This window comes from Aythya fuligula, chromosome 6 (genome assembly GCF_009819795.1).
Source record: "Aythya fuligula isolate bAytFul2 chromosome 6, bAytFul2.pri, whole genome shotgun sequence".
Classification (NCBI taxonomy): Eukaryota; Metazoa; Chordata; class Aves; order Anseriformes; family Anatidae; genus Aythya; species Aythya fuligula.
In genome coordinates, this window is record NC_045564.1 from 25,650,376 (window position 1) to 25,668,971 (window position 18,596).

General features: G+C 46.0%; 1 protein-coding gene across 1 annotated transcript in view; it reads right to left on the minus strand.

Annotated features, from left to right (window-relative positions):
• GLI2 (GLI family zinc finger 2) overlaps positions 1–18,596 on the minus strand; it is a 186,254-nt gene that overhangs the window by 17,384 nt on the left and 150,274 nt on the right. Inside the window, exons 6-9 of the mRNA XM_032190266.1 lie at positions 9,572–9,773; positions 7,020–7,233; positions 5,415–5,528; positions 1,819–1,950 (exon numbers count right to left, since the gene is read on the minus strand). Of these exons, the coding sequence (XP_032046157.1) occupies positions 1,819–1,950; positions 5,415–5,528; positions 7,020–7,233; positions 9,572–9,773 (662 nt within the window). The remainder of the gene's footprint in view (positions 1–1,818; positions 1,951–5,414; positions 5,529–7,019; positions 7,234–9,571; positions 9,774–18,596) is intronic.

Consider the following 18,596-nt stretch of genomic DNA (forward strand, 5'->3'; position numbering starts at 1 on the left):
GCAGGACAGGCTCTGCATGCCCAGGTACTTTGCTCTGCACACAAACAAGTGTTTTTCCATGCATGGTGGGATGCCACCTTCTCAGAAGTTGGCCCATGACATCTGTATTTCATTTACATGTGTATTTTGGGCATCCCAAATCCACAACCCTGTGTTGCTAGTAATCATAGTACAGAAGCCTCCATTTTTATAACCATCCACATTTAGGAAAATCTTGGACATTCTTTCAAATATTTTTCTTTGGGTTTTCTCTGGAAATAAATTGTGCTGAGCTGCCTGGATCTGCCCTGCACTTTGCTCTGGGCAGAGTTAAAGGGTTCGTCTTACAGCTGAGAGGGAAATGCACAACTACCACTGGACAAATGTGAGACCAGCCCATCCAACAGGGCTGCTGTGGTTTAACTCCAGTACAGCAACATCCCATGGCACGCAACGTGCAACCCATTAAACAGAACCCCCTATTGCTCATTTGGCCCTGAAAACAGTTTCCAGATCTGTCTGTCCTCAAGGAGTTGTTGCCCTGAACCAGTGACTTCTGGCAGGGGTGGGCAGGTGCTAACGTTAGGTTGAAGAACAACAAATGCCCCCAAATGATCAAATGCCCCAGTCTCTCTGGGCTAAGGCAAAATTTGTGTGCAGAGCTTGGGAGCTCAAACCAGCTCAAACTTGGTGGCATCTAAACCTGACTATAATAAAACGAAGATCTACAATAAAGGGTGAGAGCAGATGTGAGCTTTGTAGAGCTTTGGAAAGAGGACTGCAAGGGAATCGCACATGTGTGGCCCTGGCAGGCTTGGAGCCACGCTGAGGCAAGCAGCAAAATGCTGAAGGGGAAGCAGAAGACAGCGGCTCCTGACGCAAAATGTTCTCCATCCATCATTTTGCTGCAAGCAGTGTGGTTGCTGGGGCTGATGAATTCCTGGCAGCTCTAGGCTGGCTTCAAACAATCAGGGCTCACACCACAGACTCAAAATGAGGACTGGGATGAGGGCAGGATGGGGCTCAGACACAGATCGTGTCTGATTTCTCAGGGATTTGCCTTGAATTTGAGGGATTTGTCAATCCCAAAAGCCAAAAGAAAACCAAATGGTGGATTCCCAGGTGAAGCAAAGCACACAAAAGGTTCTAGGAATTAATTAGAACTGAAAATCCGATTAATGACTTGGTTTGGAGATCCTTCAGAGAGCAGTTTTGACACTGGTTTGGGGACATCACTGTGATTATGGAAGGCTTATTTCTCAATTTAAAAAAAATCAATCCACTTTCTCTATTTCAGATCCTGATGGAGACACTGGAGTGTGTCTCCAAGCTCTGGAAGTGCCCTATTTTTGACTTTAGAGGCAGGGAGGTGGGAAGGATGAGCTGGGCAGGTCAACAGGAGCATGAAATGCTTTCATGCCTTGGCCAAGGACTGAGGACAGCACAGACTGTTCCTGGTCCACAGTTGGTGTAGGTGTGTGGGGTGGCTCATTCAGTGAGCCCAGAGAAAAGGGGAGGTCTCAGTCCCCCTCCCCATTTTCTGGTCAGGTCTTCTGCACGGAGTCTTCTCTTATTGTGTTGTACAAGAGGGAGATCAAAATGCAGCCTCAGCAGCTGGGAAAAGAGCGACGTCAAATAATCTATGAGAGGCTTCCGGCAGCTAAACTCCTCGGGGAGCAGCGACCTGCTTTGGCAGTGTTTACACACTGTATCTCTGATTTGCACCTTTAGTAGCTCCCTGAGTGAGCTCTGGCTGTACAGCAGCTAGTGATAAAAAATGAGGACAAGTGCACAGAAACCCAAATTTATCGCTGGGGTTTCCTCCCAGCCATTACTCACATGGACGAGCTGCTCTTGAGTGTCATATTCCTTTGTGCACCCTTCCCAGTGACAGTTTGTCTCATAAATAACCTCAGGCTCCTGTTTACATTCATCCTTATCTAGATCTTCTTTCAGGTCTGTCAGATGCTCCTGCAACACACAACAGTGCATTGTATAAGGTGAACTTCTTTCATCTGAATTCCTCTGTCATTCATAGATTACAGGGCAGGTACCAACTGATCACTAAAATGTGGTAGCAACACAACATGCTTGATTACAGAGAAATAACGAGTTACAGAGTTTTGGCAGAAATGGATTGGACTTAATGACAAGACATGAAACACCCCAAAGCCATGGTTGTGATGGTGCTTGGCTCCAGCCAGGTCATGAGCAGCTGCAGGAAAGGCTGGAGAAAAGAAAAGGCTGGCTTTTGATGTTTGGGTTTGTCCTTTTCTGAAGAAAAACTTCTGATCTGTGAGAAGCAGGGAAATATGAGCAGGAAGCAATCACAGAGCAGCCAAAGCTTTGGGTTACCGCACTCACCTGACATATGCTGGGGAGAAGCATTCTATCTTCTGCATCTTTCAACAGATGGAAAATGATGCCTAACCCTTACCCAAAGATTTATGCCTCCAGGGCACTCCACAAGGACAAATGTTGAGCCCTCAAAGCACTCCTCTGGAATCAGCAAATTTGGGAAGCTTGAACAAGATCCCGTGATGAGTGGATTGCAAAGCAGAGCTCCAGGGGCTCCAGCTCCAGTCTGGGGCCCACTGGGATCTTCATAAATAAGTTAATTTAATGCTTGGCATGCTGTGAGCTCTCTCCTGAACTTCTCTGTCTACCCATTTCCTCAGTGCTAAATGAATCATTTTTTTTTTTTTTTTTTTTTTTTTGTAACAGCCTGGTATGAGGATTAAAGCATCAGCATCTCCACAACAGTGTAACATACAACAGAAGTGCAAATTGGTACAAGTCAGAGGTAAGGACAAGGGTCACTCCTACAGACAAGACAACCAGCAGCCAATACTGACCTGGGAATACCAAACTTTGCTGGTTTTGACCCCCTTCATTCCCTTTCCTCCCAGTTACTATCACTGTCCAGCACTGAGCATCCCACCTCTAGGGCAACTTTAGACAGGAGCATCTGGGGTGACAGACCCCATTAGTTGCTGTTCCTCGTGATCTGATGTTCCAACTGGCCCTGTAAGTATTCATCCACAGCCAGATCCATCTCAAATTGTCTCTGACCTGCCCAGATGGATCAATTTGGCTGCCATCTCCTTCCCCATCAACACCTTCCCAGAATCTACTGAGGGGCTGCAATGATTAATGGCTTAATGGCATTCTATGGCTTGGAAAGTGAGATGTGCTGTATGAGTTCAACAATTTTCATTAACTAGCTCATGGCACACATACCAGCTGTGACTTTTCAATTCAACAGTTTAGATATGGAGAGGAAGAGATTTGTTTTAATTAGCTCTTAATCTAAAAATAAAAAAACTTATTGCAAGGTGGCTCTTGGGACAGGAAACTGTAGTAATTCGCAGAAAGACTTCTGGTGATTCAAAGTACATCAGAGCCCAGAGAAATAGTCTGAGAAAGTTCAAACAGCAGTTTCTTTTTCCTGCAATTCCTATGTGGCTGAGCTGTGAACACTACCTTTGTTGAAGTGTTTCTTTTCACAGAAAGTGCTCTCTGAAAATGTGAAATTTTCTACTGAAAATCTTATTTTGCCAAAATGTTTCTACTTTCCATTGGAAAACCTGAATTGAGACCATTTTTATTTGTTGAAGAGGATCGACATGTTTCATTTCTGGCTAGTTCAACATTAATCTGAATTTACATGTACATTGGAGCTATTGTGGTACCATAAGAGCACAGTAACTCAGGTCCCTCATGCCTCGTGCTCCACCGTGTGCCACAGATCTTGTCTGAATTACATTTTTTATAGTGCACACCACCATGGAAGATACTGTCTGGCCAAGGATTTTAGACACCCAAACCACAACTCACATGAGGCGTTTCCAATACAGCATTTCCAAAACAAAACACACACACACATGCTTTTTTAGGGATGGTTGAGCTTCTCACTCTGCAAAAAGTGTATCAATCAGTAATCAAGTTTTCAGCAGAGTCTCCAGCAGAATGGAAATCCCCAGATTTAAAAAGTAGCTGTCACTTAGACCAGCTGAAAAGGAGACACCCCCGACATTCAGTTTTTTAACCTGCTCTCCTTGCCAGGAACAGACTGTCTCCTACCAGGCACTTTCCAGTAATTTCCCAGTCAATACTGAAATGCTGCAAGATGTGAAGTTTACATTTCCCTTGGGGTATTACTCCACACATCTCCTCATTAGGAACTTGTAGGCTACCAATGCACATTTTCTTTCTCTTAATTTTACCTTGTTATTCTAATCAAGCCTCCTTGTAACACTTTAAACAATCCCCCTCCTGCTTCTTTCAGTGCTCATTTTGCATGGGACTCTGTGGATGAAACACTGAGGCAGGGCTGCAGGGGAGAGCCAGGCTGGGCTCTACAAGCACTCCCTACTGTTGGGCACACACCTCTCCAAATTGGAGCAGAGACAAGGTGGATGACAGCTTCGAGAAAGTGGCTGTTCGTCCCACAACTCCTCTGCTACAGATGCTTGAGAAAGCAGGTGATGGCTTTCAGATCTTTTTTCATTTGCTGCAGGAAATAAACACGTGGCCCTATTAGCCCTGGTGGTGGCCAGATTGTTTTTTTGGGGCATGTGCTTTTGCAGCAGTGTGTGGATGCACTCCTAAACTCAAAGCTCCAGAGAGATGCCTCTTTGCCCTAATCGTGCTGACTACAGCATGTTTATCTTTCCCTGATATGCTATCTTCATCAATTTTACCAGCCCCCTGATGACTGCACACGTTGCTGTCCCCATGCATCATGCTGAGACCTGCTCCTGAACCAGGGCAGACGGAGAAATTTGTCATCAACTCTTCCATTCGCTTGACAATAACATGGCCTAATATTTCATGAAAATGAAGTGCCCAGAGCACTCCTGATAGTTTACAGTTGTGATAAAGGACGGTCAGATGGATACTGTCAGCCATTAAACAGTTTGCAATCACAGAGCTCTGGAAAGAAAGCAAAGGGCTTTGGGCCCTTCTTGGTGTCAAACGTTGTGTCACTGGTGTAAAGGATGTTGCTAGGAGCAATTCCTTGTTGAATCAAGAAGTCCTTTTTTTTGCAAGCTTTCTACCTACATGCAAGATTCCCTTGTAATCTATGCTTGCTCTGAGACACCAATACTGCTTGCTTTGCAGCACAGAAAACTCAAACATCATTTTTACAGTTATCATGAGTCAAACATTCCTTCCCTCCTCCCTTTGCATCCAACCACAGCAACAGCATGCTGAGTCCCAAGCACACATTTGAATGCTTTACTCGGTCAAAGCAGCTCTGCCCTGTACTGTGCTGGGCTTTCTGCTTCAAGAGACACCCACCTGCCTGGCACACTTTGATGCTTTGCTCCCAGCTGCATCAAAACGTGCCAAGAGTATTGTTCCCGAAGACAACAAGACCCTGCAGCTTTGCTGCCTTGGGCCTGTGACACTTGTCACACCAAGAAGGTTACCTGCGTGGTCGGGGATGCTGGAGGCAAGCCCTCAACTTCGGTTTTGACTTTGCTGCGCTTGTTAATTACTGGGTTGACGGTGCTGCTCACAGCTGACTCACTGCTCTGCTTGCTCTAGGAAGGAAAATGAAGCAAGATGTGGCACTGATGAGAGACTCACTGCAGCCCCCAGCATTGTTAAAAGATAAATATAAAATCAGTCAAGATTGAACTTCAAGAGTGGCTGGGGACAATGGCGTATTGGCTTGCTGGCATGGGTTTCGTGTGAAAACTAGCCCGTGTGGGTTTGTGCAAGGCAGAGAGGGGAAAATAAAGGGCACCATCAGCTTCTGCAAGCTCACCAGTGAGCTTGGCTCTTTCAGAGCAATCCAGTCCCTGTCAAATCCATCAAAATGTTATGCAACCCCCACCCAAGCCATGATTTTATTTCTCAATGTGATGAAATGATTTGTTGAGAAAATGAATTCCTGGGGGGAGTGGGAAGCTCTGGTTACATGTGAGGGCTCCGTCATGCTGGGTGCATGAAAGGCTATGTGTATATTTTGCTAAGCTCTTAAAAAATGAGAACAACTTCAAGAGAAAAAACTATCCCATTGTATATGCATAAAATTGGAACATTAACATTTTAAATACACTCTTGCTAATTGCTCAAGATTGGTCCTGCAAGTTATTAAACAGAGGCATAACTCCTGCCAGCCACATTATTTTGGTAGCCAGTTTGTAAGAAGAAAACAAAACCAATCAATCAAATAACCTTCAATAACAAACAGAGATTGCAGTGCAGCAGCCATGAGAAACCCTAAAACAATAAACCAGTCTGAAAAGTTCAGTATAATACAACTAAAACAACAATTTGAAATGGGTGTGAAATGAGGTGAAATAAGTCTCTGGGGAGAAAACCAATTGCAATTTAAACTTCCAAGGAATGAGTATGGGAAGGGAAAATGATTAAAAATGTGTTAGACGTGTTCACTAACCATACGCATGGGGAGAGTATGTGCACACACAGAGACGTGTGTGAGTACACAGGTATTTGCATGGACTGGGTGAGGTGTATGATTTCATACACATTGTGGCATTCCTCGTTTTCAAAAAATGGCCCTTGATTTTGCAAAATTCATGAGTAAAAACAACAGCAGATACACAATGAGAAGGCCACCTGACTACCGAAAAAGAAGGAACAATATGTAAAACAGCTAGAGGTCCTGTGTCGGATGTGCTTATTTGCTAGTGAGAAAAGAGATACAGTACTTTAAAACTATCAGTGTGATTCATGTTAGTAGGAAAAAGGAAGGAGGGACTGGTGAAAGAACAGACGAGGCTTGATTCACAGCATTCATGTGCTTATCTGGCAAAACCCTTCAGCATGTGCCGAATCCCATTGATTTCAACAGCATGTAACACGTGTTCAAGGAGATTTGCTGCCCGAGATGGTCCTGCATATCACTTTAGTGCTCTGATGGATCTGGGCCTTTGGCTCCTGCATAGGTATTTGTGTGCATGGGTGTGCAAGGAAGGTCGGTGGGCCACTATTTGGCTGTGACAAGTCCAGAAATGCTTTGTCAGGAGGAAGAAAAAGAGATGTAAGGTGAGAGCCACCCCTACCTGACTGGAGTCGGAGATGCAGTTGCTGTTGCTGCTGATCTGTGCCGCAGGAGGGTTGACGGAGATGACCGCCATGTGCTGCCGAGGGGGAAAGGTGGGAGACGGCTGGATCAGGGGAGGAGTGTGCCCGAAGGCTGAGCTCAGGCCTCGCTGCTGGGTCAAGATCTGCTGGTACGTCACGGGGTTGATGGGGTGGGGGAAGCTGAACGCGGGGCTGCAGCAGTGGGAGGAGGAAAATTGATGAGGAGCTATTTTAAACCATGTTTATCACTCTGGCTAGCAGCTGACTCCAGTTTGGCCAGGACTTCTCAGAGACTCCAGGAAACTGGCTGCAGTGTCCCAGCTAGATGCTTTAATGCCACAGTAGGCCTGGCAGTCTGCTTTACTGCAAAGACAACCTCTCTCTCATGCGTGCCTCAACAAACTTTTGACCCATGTATCAGACTGACCGTAATTTCTTTGCTTCCTATGTTTAAAAACAGCCAAAGCCCTTGGCAGGGAGTGCAGGACACATCTGGATGCATCTTTGCAACCCTGCAGCTCCCAACTTTTCCCAGGCAGAGCTATTCCGCAGGCTTGCAAGTCTGGGGTTAAGCCCCCCAGGCTGAAAAACCCCAGCTTCACCTGGCTCAGCTGGCAGAGATCACAACAAGCCATTTAGCACTGTCCCAGCCATGTAGTTTACCCTGCATTCAGGTGAGGGGCGTGCTGGCTCAGGGGACTGCTAAAGTATGTCACCCGTCATATGTAGGTCACTGGATCAGCTCCAATCTAGGTCAGCAGTGACCAGAAACACTACCAGCTCATGGCTGCTCAGGAGCTAGCTGGAGGCAACAGGTTGGAGCCAGGGTGCAGTGGCCAGCAGCATTAAAAATGAAGCTCTGCTTCTAGAAACACAGATTTCACCCCCTGGGATTTGTCCCCTTGACAGAGATGAAGGAGCACTGGAGATGCGGTGAGTATCCTCTGCTCCCCTTACTCCAGACAGGTGATGCACAAGCTGTAGACTCTCAGCCCCCAAACTGATTATTTGACACCTTTAAAACTTGGCTGCCCCAAATCCTTACCCTCATGGCATTGTTGCTCCTGTAACTAAAACTGCCCATGGTGCAAATACTCAGAGAACAGGGTCATTATTAGCAACACACCTTATTTCCAATTCTGTTTTTAGGGAAAGTATTCATTGCCAGTGACCATACAATTAGTATTTCACTTCTGAAACAGTTAATGACAACTTGACCAGAAGCCTAAAGGGCAAAAATCACTACAGTGTTAAAGAGCTCTGGGAGTTAAATACGTGCTGCAGTAAATGAGGTGTGATGGCAGGCTGCTGCCCAGCACCGTTGTGTTACAACAAAGTCCAGAAATGACTTTCTGAAATGTAGCTACAGTCTAGGTCTGAGTGGGTGAGAACAGATTTCATTCCTGCTGTTAATGAATTGTTAAAAATAATAGTAAGTCATTTCATCCCAAATCGCTAACAGTTATCCCGTTATATACATAACCCATTTTACAATTCCTGGCATTTAAGATATGGCTTTAGAACTCCGAGAAGAATTTAAAATTCATTGTTATTACTTGATTACACCCTAAGAGGTCAACAATTGACCACTGGGTCTGACTCCACACTCCCCAGGCCTGTTGAAAATACCAGCTGCTACCCTGAAAAGCTTGAAATCTGAGTATAAGATCAGATGCTACAGGTATGTCCAATTAAAGACAGGGAGTGACAGGAGCAGAAAAGTAGGATTAGCAGACAAGGAGTCACTATTTTTTTTAAGTTAGCATTATGTTAGATTGTACAATTTCTAAATGACACTGCCAGATAAAGTAACTGATAAAATTAATATAATAGTTACTAATGGCAATGTCCCTGACTTCCCCTGCAAGTTTTACAAACTCTTGCTTTGCAACAACAATGTTAATTAGAACTAACATATTTAACAGTTAAGTAACAAAAAGAATAATAACATTGTGAAACTTGGGTTAAGCAATCAGGGCAGGAATTGACAACAGTGAGCTGCCTAGTGTAAGTGCTTTTTAATTAAGATTTGAGCAAAACTTTACTCAAGGGCTTCGATTCTTTTTTTTTTTTTTTCAAATGTGTTTTTAGAATTAGGCTCTTAAATCCACCCAGGCAATATTTTTTTATTTATTTTAAGAATGTGAGCCAATAATTTCAAGAATACTTTGGGGCAATCTCTTAAATCAGAGGGGTTTCTTAATCAGCTGAACTATGCACAATGAGCATTTTGTTAGACAAATTTATTCTCCATTTCTGCTTGCTTGCAAAAAGGCATGATCATACTGTAATTACTGGAAACCTGGTAACCAATATTCCCATCCAGCAACCCATCCCCTCTCCCCCAGACATTTCCAAGCACCCTTTCAGATGCAAAACCAGAGGGGGCTTGGATTTAATACACCATACAGCCCCAGTGCACAGAAAGAGAGGTTTTGAGGCAGGGAAAGTCTCCCTTGCTGGAGGAGACATCACTCCTCCGTTTGGGGGACACTTAGACAGCGAGACTGGGCCACTCCCAAAGTGTTACCTTATTGTCCCAGCAGATAAATGGCCATAGGAGCCGCTCGCTGCAGAGCTGCTTCTGGAGTTGTTAATGTATGCCACGAGGGAGTTTGGGGAGGTCCTGATCATCGTCTGGAGATCAATGCTGGCATCAGACAGCGGGGAGATGGACAGGGCTCGTTTTCGGCTTAATCTCGGAGTCACCCGCGGGCTTGAAAACCGGGACACTGTAGGAAAGAGAGAGGAGGGGAGGAAAAAAAGCAGAAAGTCAGACAAAACCAGCACACTGCTCCCTTCCTGCAGCCAGGTGAAGGGAAAGAAATGCCTGGTGGCTGAAGGTGGGTTTGGGCAGGTGAGGGGGGCACCTCCCAGAGCACTCCCTCACTGTGCTGGGGGTAGAGGAGCTCTGGGATGGGCAGTGGAGGGGGGCTGGGACTTGCTGCTCTTGTGCCTGCCACGGGATGGGTGAGAAGCTTTGTGGGCAGCAGCTGCGCTTGGGTGGGAGGTTTCCTCTCTGCTCGGTGCCGAGTGACACGGGTCAAGCAGCACGGCAAACGCTGGTGTGCTTCGTCCTCCTCAGAGGATAAACAGAAGCCTGTCAATCATCCCTTTTCTCTGGCACTAAATTAACTTGAAATTAAAAGGGAAAAGGCCCCAGAAGATTTCTGTGAGCGCGGCCGTTCCTGTTGACTTGGTGGCAGGAGGAGGCCAGCGGAGCCGCACGTCAGAGCCTGGGTGACCCCCAGAAATGGTGAGTGTGTTGGGAGCAGGATGAAAGGAGTGTGAGCACAGTGCTGACCACCCAATTAATGAGGGAGGAGAGACTCCAGGAGCCCCAAAAGTAAATTAAGAGTTTTAAGAAAAGCAATTTGGCAGTTCAGGCGCAAAGTTCAAGCTCTCCTCCTCCAAGGGGACCTGCCAGTGCCTGGACCCTATTAGCAATTGTCAATCATTCAGGCATGAAGTCATTTTCAACCCTGCCAGTCCCATTTGTGGATCTGCAATACACGGCAAGTTACTGCTCTACTAATTTGGCTTCCCCCAGTGTTTCCGCATAACTGACTGGAACAACTGACTTCATCCTGAGGAAACTCTGCCCAGGACTAAATCACCTGCAAGTCACTGGGTGGTGCGGATGGGACCTGGGCAACATCACAGTGGTCCCCGAGAGCCAGGTACCAGCTCTGGCTCCTGGCCAAGCCCCAGCCCTGCCTGGATGGGCTCATCCCTCCAAAGCAAGGAGAGTAGCTTCCAGGGAAGGAGCCACCTATCTTTAAAAAAGATTCCTAAGAGTAAAAATATGCCACTGGGCCATGCTGTCTGGCAGATGATCCCCGTCCTTCACCCAGGAGAGTGTAGTGCTGTATTACTACCTGTTTTTTCCAGCAGTGGTCTCCCCAGAAAGCTGCCCTGCAGGCTTGCTCTGGCTATATTGTATTAAAGCCTGTGAGGGAAGAAGTAACTTGCCCAGACAGGCAATACAAGCTATTTTACTCCAGACAGTCAGAGGAAGAGATTTTGGTTCTGTATCACCAAACACAAGCCAGCACTTTGCAGGAACATGAATTTTCTGCCCTGCAGATAGTACTGGTACAAGAGAGGGTGAATGGGACGTACAAATTGGCAAAATATACCCTGCTAGCACGGCAAAAGCGTTCCTCAATTTGTGTTGGCTTGCAGAAGTTTGTGTCAACATTTTCCTGACATCAGTGGCTGGGCTTCAGTCTCCCAGCGCCCACATGAGTCACCCATGTACTTAAGTGGCACCACCATTACCATGCCTGAGTGCTGTGCAACTGATGGGATTTAGTGCCATTGTCCCCTCGCTACCCTTATTTCCCTCGCTGCACAAGTTAAGTGACTTGCCCAAGGTCACCCTGAACAAAGTTGGACTTCCAGGTTGGTACTTGAACCAAGCACTCTTGTGATTCTTGTCCTATGACTGAGAAGCCTCAAGAATTGCTGGCTATGATGCCTTCACTGCAAGGCTAACAATACTGGGCACTTCTCCTAAAGATCAGGTTGTTGTATATATGCTAAACCCTTTCTTACAGTATTTTGTAAAACTACATTTTCCAGCTTCAAGGAGCAAAGAGAAGCTGAAAAAATGACTCAAAGACCAGGTACCAGACCCAAAAATCACACCGCGGTCTACAAAATCACCTTGTGACTGTTAAAGCCACCCTGTGATCTGGTGGGACTAGACTCAAACTTTCCAAATGCTCGTGGCTGGCTCTTCCCAGCCCTGCTCTGCTGCAGAGTGGCACGTCCCTCGGGAGCTGGAAAAGCAGCCGCCGTCTTGCAGAGGTGCTAAGGAAGCAAAACTAAAATGAGCGAACAAATTCCCCTCTGCAAAGGCGAGTCCTGCCTGAAGGCTGGATTGGAGAACACCCAAACTTCACACTTTGTTCATGAAATCTGGGCCCTGCCAGGCCCCCAAACCATGCAAAGGTTGCTTGGGTCCAGATCGTAAAGGTGAAAACAGTGCTGTGTCCACAACATAATAACGTATTAATATCACTGATGTGAACTAATTAATATTTTTTTTTTTCCCTGGCAGTAAGGCCAATACAGGGGCCACGACCCAGGAAGACCCGGGTGCTGTTGCCAGTCTTCCCCAGCCACATCTCCTTGAGCAAGTTGCTTCTTCTTTGTGTGTATTTCGGTGTCATCTATTCAGATGAGCTCCTGTACAGAGGGTTTGTGTTTTACTACCTATGTATTACACCTTGTGTGATGGGGCTCTATCTCAGCTGAGTTGACAATGTTTCTGTCGTACAAATAATATGCATCTTTCCAGATATGGATATTGCTTTCTGCATTTGCATTCCCACAGTCTCCTCCTTCTCTAACAGAAGGAAGCAGGCCAGATTTGACAGTCATATTTATCTCTGTTACTCCCACACCTCAAGGGAGATCTGTTTATTAATGTGCCACTTCCCTTGATAAATTACTAAATAGAAAGAAAAGCCTTGTACTCATTTCTCGCTGTTCTTTCCTATGATTTATGTCCACAGCGCAGGTTCAGCCATTGGTCACTGTTAATTTGCAGAGCGAAGAAGTCCTGATGTCCAACAGAAGCCCTGGTTTTACCGGTGCAACCAACGTGGGCACCCTCCTGGCTGCACACAGGTATGTCATTTTTTCCCCGTGTAAAACTCTGCTGGAAGCTGTCAGATTTGCAAGCTGGCCTGGGACTTCCTGGCACCAAACCAGTAATATGCATCGTGTTACTGTCCGCTCTAATTTAGATCTTGCACATACCGTGGGCAATATGAAATGTTTGATAGCAGATCCAATAGGTTAGGCTCGTGCTTTACACAAAAGCCTCTGAGATCTTGAGGGCTTTCAGGGAAAGCTGTGACCTAAAATCAGGCTATGGATGAACAATTCATCTCTACTTAATAACAGCCTGCCTGAGATGCCCAGAAAGGGAAATGTCTGGGAAACATAAAAGGAATTTAACCACACAAGGAAGCACTCACGAGTGTATTTAGGAAGAGGGAATTATTTCACAATTATTTCTGAAAAGCAGATTAACAGCTTCAGGATCATTCTTAGTAATAAAATCAGCATGACCTCATCCCCTGATCCGAGGACATGGAGCATGAACATTAAATGATAACAGGCAGCAGCAAGGATAAATACTAGAGTAGCTGTACACATAGGCAAGGTGTTAAAGTATTGCTCAGAACAGGTAAGCAAAACCCTGTATTGCCTGAGGTCCAGTGATGTTTCAAAGGAAACACTGCATACAACTTTTCCAGCACTGACTGCCTGGAGAAGTAAATGAAGGCAGGATCCATTTTCAGGCACAGAGAGATGGAGACGGAGAGCCTCGGGAGGATTTATCACTAAAACTCCCCCAACTCATCTTCCCTTTCAGGAATGCTGACTTAGCAAACCCAACAATGTTAGTTTCAAGATTTTTCTGATACTTGGAAAAAAAGTTAGGAGAAAAGTTTCCAAACTGTTTGAGCACTCCCTTCATCAATCATGAAAGAAAAAATAAAATAAAATTCAGTTGTTGTTCTAAAAGAAGTTTTGTTTAGAAGCCTAAAATCATGATAGGTTACAATGAATCTGAAAACGTCAGAAATTGAACCAAAATTAGGGAATTATTTAAAATTAATTCAAATCATCTGCCAGAGTTTCAGTTTTTAAAACAAACTTCTCAATGCCTCTCTCCTCAAATATAACCCTTTTTAACCTTCAGTCGCTTTCCCTTGAATACTACTCCTTCTCACTCGGGTCCAGAAAGAAGTGATGGACCAGCGCCCACACTTCATACAGGGTCTGGGAATTATCACATCCAAGAGTTACTCAGAAGCCAGGATTTTCTTCCCAAATTTAAATTTATGCACAATGGGCCAGTGATGAGCTGTAGGGCCACTCTCCCACTTCCACACGCGTGGCAGCTTGTGGTGTGAGCCCCGTGGCTGTTCCCAGTGCTGTTGTGCCGGAGGGCCTGGTCAGGTCAGGATCAGGCCCAGGCTCCCAGGGGAGGCTGGAGCCGAGGCTCCTGCCCCAGCCGCTCACCACGGCTGTGGGCTGTCAGGACACTGAGGGAAGTGGCTTTCCTGAAGGGAGATTTCAGGTCTCCCTCTCACATTAGAAATAGTGGCAGCAAAGCCCTCCTGAAAGGAAAGGGCTCCCTCAGTGGGAGCTCCTCTGGGGCTTCACGCCTCTGACCCTCCTTTTCTTATCAGAGCCTATGCAGAAATTTCAAGTGCTTCTTTATGGACAAGCACATTGCTGTGGTCTCGATCACACAGGGACATCGGGGAAATTTGCTTCCAAGTGGCCGAGCCCATAAGGCATGTGGGTTGCAAATGCTCACCCCTTTCCCCACTGAAACACCGCCAGGACCTCCACTTCCTCTGCATGCTCCTCCAAGCCCTGGGATAATCCCAGTGCTATCAGCGTGGTCCCTGTCCCTGTTCACTCACCAAGGAAACTCCACCCAAAGCGTACAGAAATACCCCCTCCTCCCATCATCACACTAAATCCATGGGCAGTACTAAAATGCAGGACGATCCCTTCATTAAGAGGCAGCAGCAATAAGCTACTCACACTCTTCGCATAACCAGTTCCTTATTCCCCTCTCCCCTTCTGCAGTGGCAGCACACGTCTCACTTAGACTGCAGCAGATGCTGGACATTTGTTCTGGCACCAGACGCTGTCCTGGGACCCTTCTTTCTTCCCTCCCTGGGGCCTGATCAGCTTCGAAGTTCAAGGAATACTAATGCTTCCCTCAAATCCTTGCTGAAAGACAAGGCTGCATTCTTCTACTCCCAATCCACAAGGTGACTGTTTAGACGACCCAACTTGCATATGTAAATTGAATTCTTTAGAAACCAGAGTGCAGCGGGATTCCAGACAGAGCGCTTATGGGATGCTCTGGGACCTTTTCTATCTTCTGCACATATTTTTCTGGGGAGGAAAACAGCATTGCTGGCTAGAACTGGGTGGGAAACCATTTCCCATTCTCTGAACCTTTTCTGAAATTTCAGCAAGTTTCCATTCTGTGCTGGGACAAAGAAAACAACAACAAAAAAAAGATCTTTCAGAGTTTTTAAGGAAGCGACCGCAGGGCGTGCCGTCTGCCCGGAGTAGCCAACAGCTGGCTGGTTTGTGGAAGTCATCTGCGACCCAGCACACCCAGCCTGCACACCCCGAGCTGCTGCTCCCTCAAGCCTCAGGCAAGGCACTTCTTTCCTGGGTCACCACGAGGCTGGTTCCCCTCTGTCTCTCCGGATGGAGCAGTCACTTCGTGTCAACCTGCTGGAGGAGTCCTGAACTCACCTCTCACTCTCCTGCTAACTGCAGAAACCGCTGGGCTGCACTGCCAGCACGGTTCCTCAGCCCGGGGACTATTAAGTCATTTACTTGAAGTAGAAAGGCTCCAACAACAGTGACTGCGAGAGGCTGACGAAGTGGCCAGTGAACAGTGAATCACTGTTTGACTTGGGGGAAATAAAGTCCTACTTGATCATTTGCCCACATCCTGGGCAACTGTGCCAGATGTTGGTCTGTTGGCTATCCTGGGCTGAACAAAGCCTTTTCCCAGCTGAACTGCTGTTATTAAGTCAAGACTCTTGTGACTGCCATGCATGGGGCAGCAAGAAGCAGGGCAGGAATCCCTTCCCTAGCTCCAGAACCGGATGAAATGCCATTGCAGCACTGCTGTTGGTAACCGCTGGGTTGCACAGACATCTATGCAGTGCTCGTGACCTGAGTGACTGTCTCTGTACAGTGTTGCTTGGACATAAATTGAACTCAAGATGTTTTTTCTCCCATTCTCTGACTCAGTATGAACAACCCAATCCCACTTTTGACACTGTGCAAACAGAAGTGATGGATTTAAAGACAAGCTCGGCTTCTACTGCTGGCCATGAAACTCCTTATTCTGAAGATCTGCTTCTTGTTCCCAGAGCTGCCACTGCTCTGCTGTCTGATCATTTGATCTTTCTTTTCCAATGGTGAAATGGCTGTACTGAGAGATCTTTTGATGTACAGGGCTATTAGAATACAAACAACAAGTCAGTCTGGATGCACTCCTCTTGAGAGCAAATGGCACTTCCAGAAGGGCTGTAGGTAATGACAAAAGCCCTTGTGCTTATGGAAAAAACAGCTGGATGCACCAAATACACTCAGAAAGCTGCAGTCATCTCCAGTCCCGTCTGTGCCCTCCACCAATATTTTCTGCCTCATGGATGCCCTCAGCTCTCACTCTATAACCTGGAATAATACACCATGTGGCACACACTTCTAGGATAGAAATGTAAAAGACTATTTGATCTGTTCAAGACAATCTCAAAAGTGTCCCACCAGCCATGCTGTGACATTGGAAAGGGGCTAACCTTTGCTTTGAAAACCTAGGCTTTCTGGCAAATAGTTATAAGACTGGATTCAAACTCTGCTCTTGGATTAAGAGTCCCTGCTTGGATGGACAGAATGAAACAGACCAGCTACCTGAAGGGTTATTTAGTTTTCACTGTCACTGGACGGAAGACCCAAGCAGCCTGGTGTGTAACACTGAGATTTGGTCTACTTTAGGGGTTTAACTATTGATGTAGCCGCACAGTAAAAAACCTGCAAAAGAGATGCAGCTGTGGAGCACCCTTGCTCAGTTATTATTTAAACACTCTGACACATGGACAGTACCAACAGGCTCCAGTCAACACTGATACCCTATTGCTTTCCTGACCCTACGCATCTGATATAGTGAAAAAACACAGACAAACTCAGTCATTGAGGGATTCTCCAAGAAATGCTGCTAGAGCAACCAGAAGGGCCCAGCTGCATGGAAGAAAAACCATACTCAGTGTCTTAGACTCCCATGGACCTGCAGATGCTTGGAGGTGATGTGACACTGAATAGACCATTTTTTTTTTTTAAATGTGCTTATCTTCCTCTTTTGCTTTTGCAGGTGTCAGTGTTATCACAGATGTGCTGCATATGGTCTAACAGGAGCTACCTGTATTTCAGCAGCCAGCAAAATAATTCTTGTAAAGTTCATAGATTCTGGGTCTCTCTGGGAAGAAAAGGGCTCTCTGAATGAGAGATGTTGTGAGGCAGTGACTCACTAGGTTTTTATGCATGCTACTGATATTCTTGTCTCAGAAAAACACCATAAGAGGATGCTTTATTAAATTATCTGTTCAAGTATTTACTTAGTCCCCACTGATTTAAATTTTTGAAATAGCTTTCTAAAGAGAGAGGGATATTCCAGCTCGTCAGCCAGAATTTCAGAGCCATCCATTTTACTCTCTGCCAACAATTTTCTCTTCATGCTGAGACTGGGCCTCCTTCATCAGACAGGGTGGTACACTGGGGATAACGGATTAAGCCCACCAACAAAATACCAACCTATGTAAGGTAGCCTGTCTTAGGATACAGACTTGATGTTAGGAAACACTAAAATGGGAAACAGCAGCACTCAAGTTCCTCTGACTTCAGACATGCTTTTATATGCCTCAGTGGACCACAGCTGGTCACAGTACCTGCAGCAGCACCAAGTGCAGGGGGAGTGAGGGAGGATAAAGCAGAGCACTGCACGTGATCACAGCAGGAGTCCTCCCTGGGCTGATGGATAAAGCTGAATGCATAGACCAGAGATTGGCAGCAGGCTGCTGCTCCTTCACACGTTCTTGAAAAGTAGCCTTCTGGTATCTCAGGTTGCATCCTCATGATGTAAGAAAGTTTTCATCTCACTCAGAGCACGCAAAGGCCCACAAAAGGCTTTCCAGTTACTGATCAGCAAAGCTTTACTAAAAGATCAAAATAAATGCTTCGTGAGCCCTGGCTTTCCAACACGTAATGGTCACGAGCATGGCTGCATGACATTGGGACCTTTGTTACGTGATTTACTCTAGAGCCATTTTCAGGAGAAGCCAAGTGAGAAGAGAGTCTTCTGCCCAGGGAATAGCTCGGATGACTTCAGATAAAGACTGATCTTCATCAAAACCTGAGAACAGGCATCTCGGTGTGCTGAGCGTCAGCCTGCACTAGCATAAAAACAGTTGTGTTTGCTTCTCTTACTGGCTGTTTATCTGGCACTTCAGTGAGGCACTGCCGGTCAGAGATGGACTAATAAGGAGGCAAGGAGGAAGGAGTCTTGTTCAAGAGCCTGAGGAGAACTTGGCAGAGCCCATTTGCACCCATCTGCTATAAGCACAGACATTAACCCTTCAGATGGAAGACTGAGAGCAGCCTTACTGACTTGCTGCTTTGTAGCAAAGAAACCCTGAACATATTTTGCATGTTAGAGGCAGGATGACATCAAGGAGCATGTGCTCTCCCTTTCAGCCTAGGATCCAAAGTTCCAATCAGTCTAGGAATTGGCGGCAGAAAATGACTACTCAGGTAAAACTTCAGCAGCAGCTGCAGACAAGAATTATTATTATTTTTTTTTTTAGTTAGAAACATCCTCGGTCCCTATCACTGAGCAGCCAGAGCAGCTTTTATCATTCTAAACCAGTCACTTTACGAAGCAGCAAGACCGCAAAGTCTTTCATCTTAAAAGCTCAACAACAGAAACTTTGAAG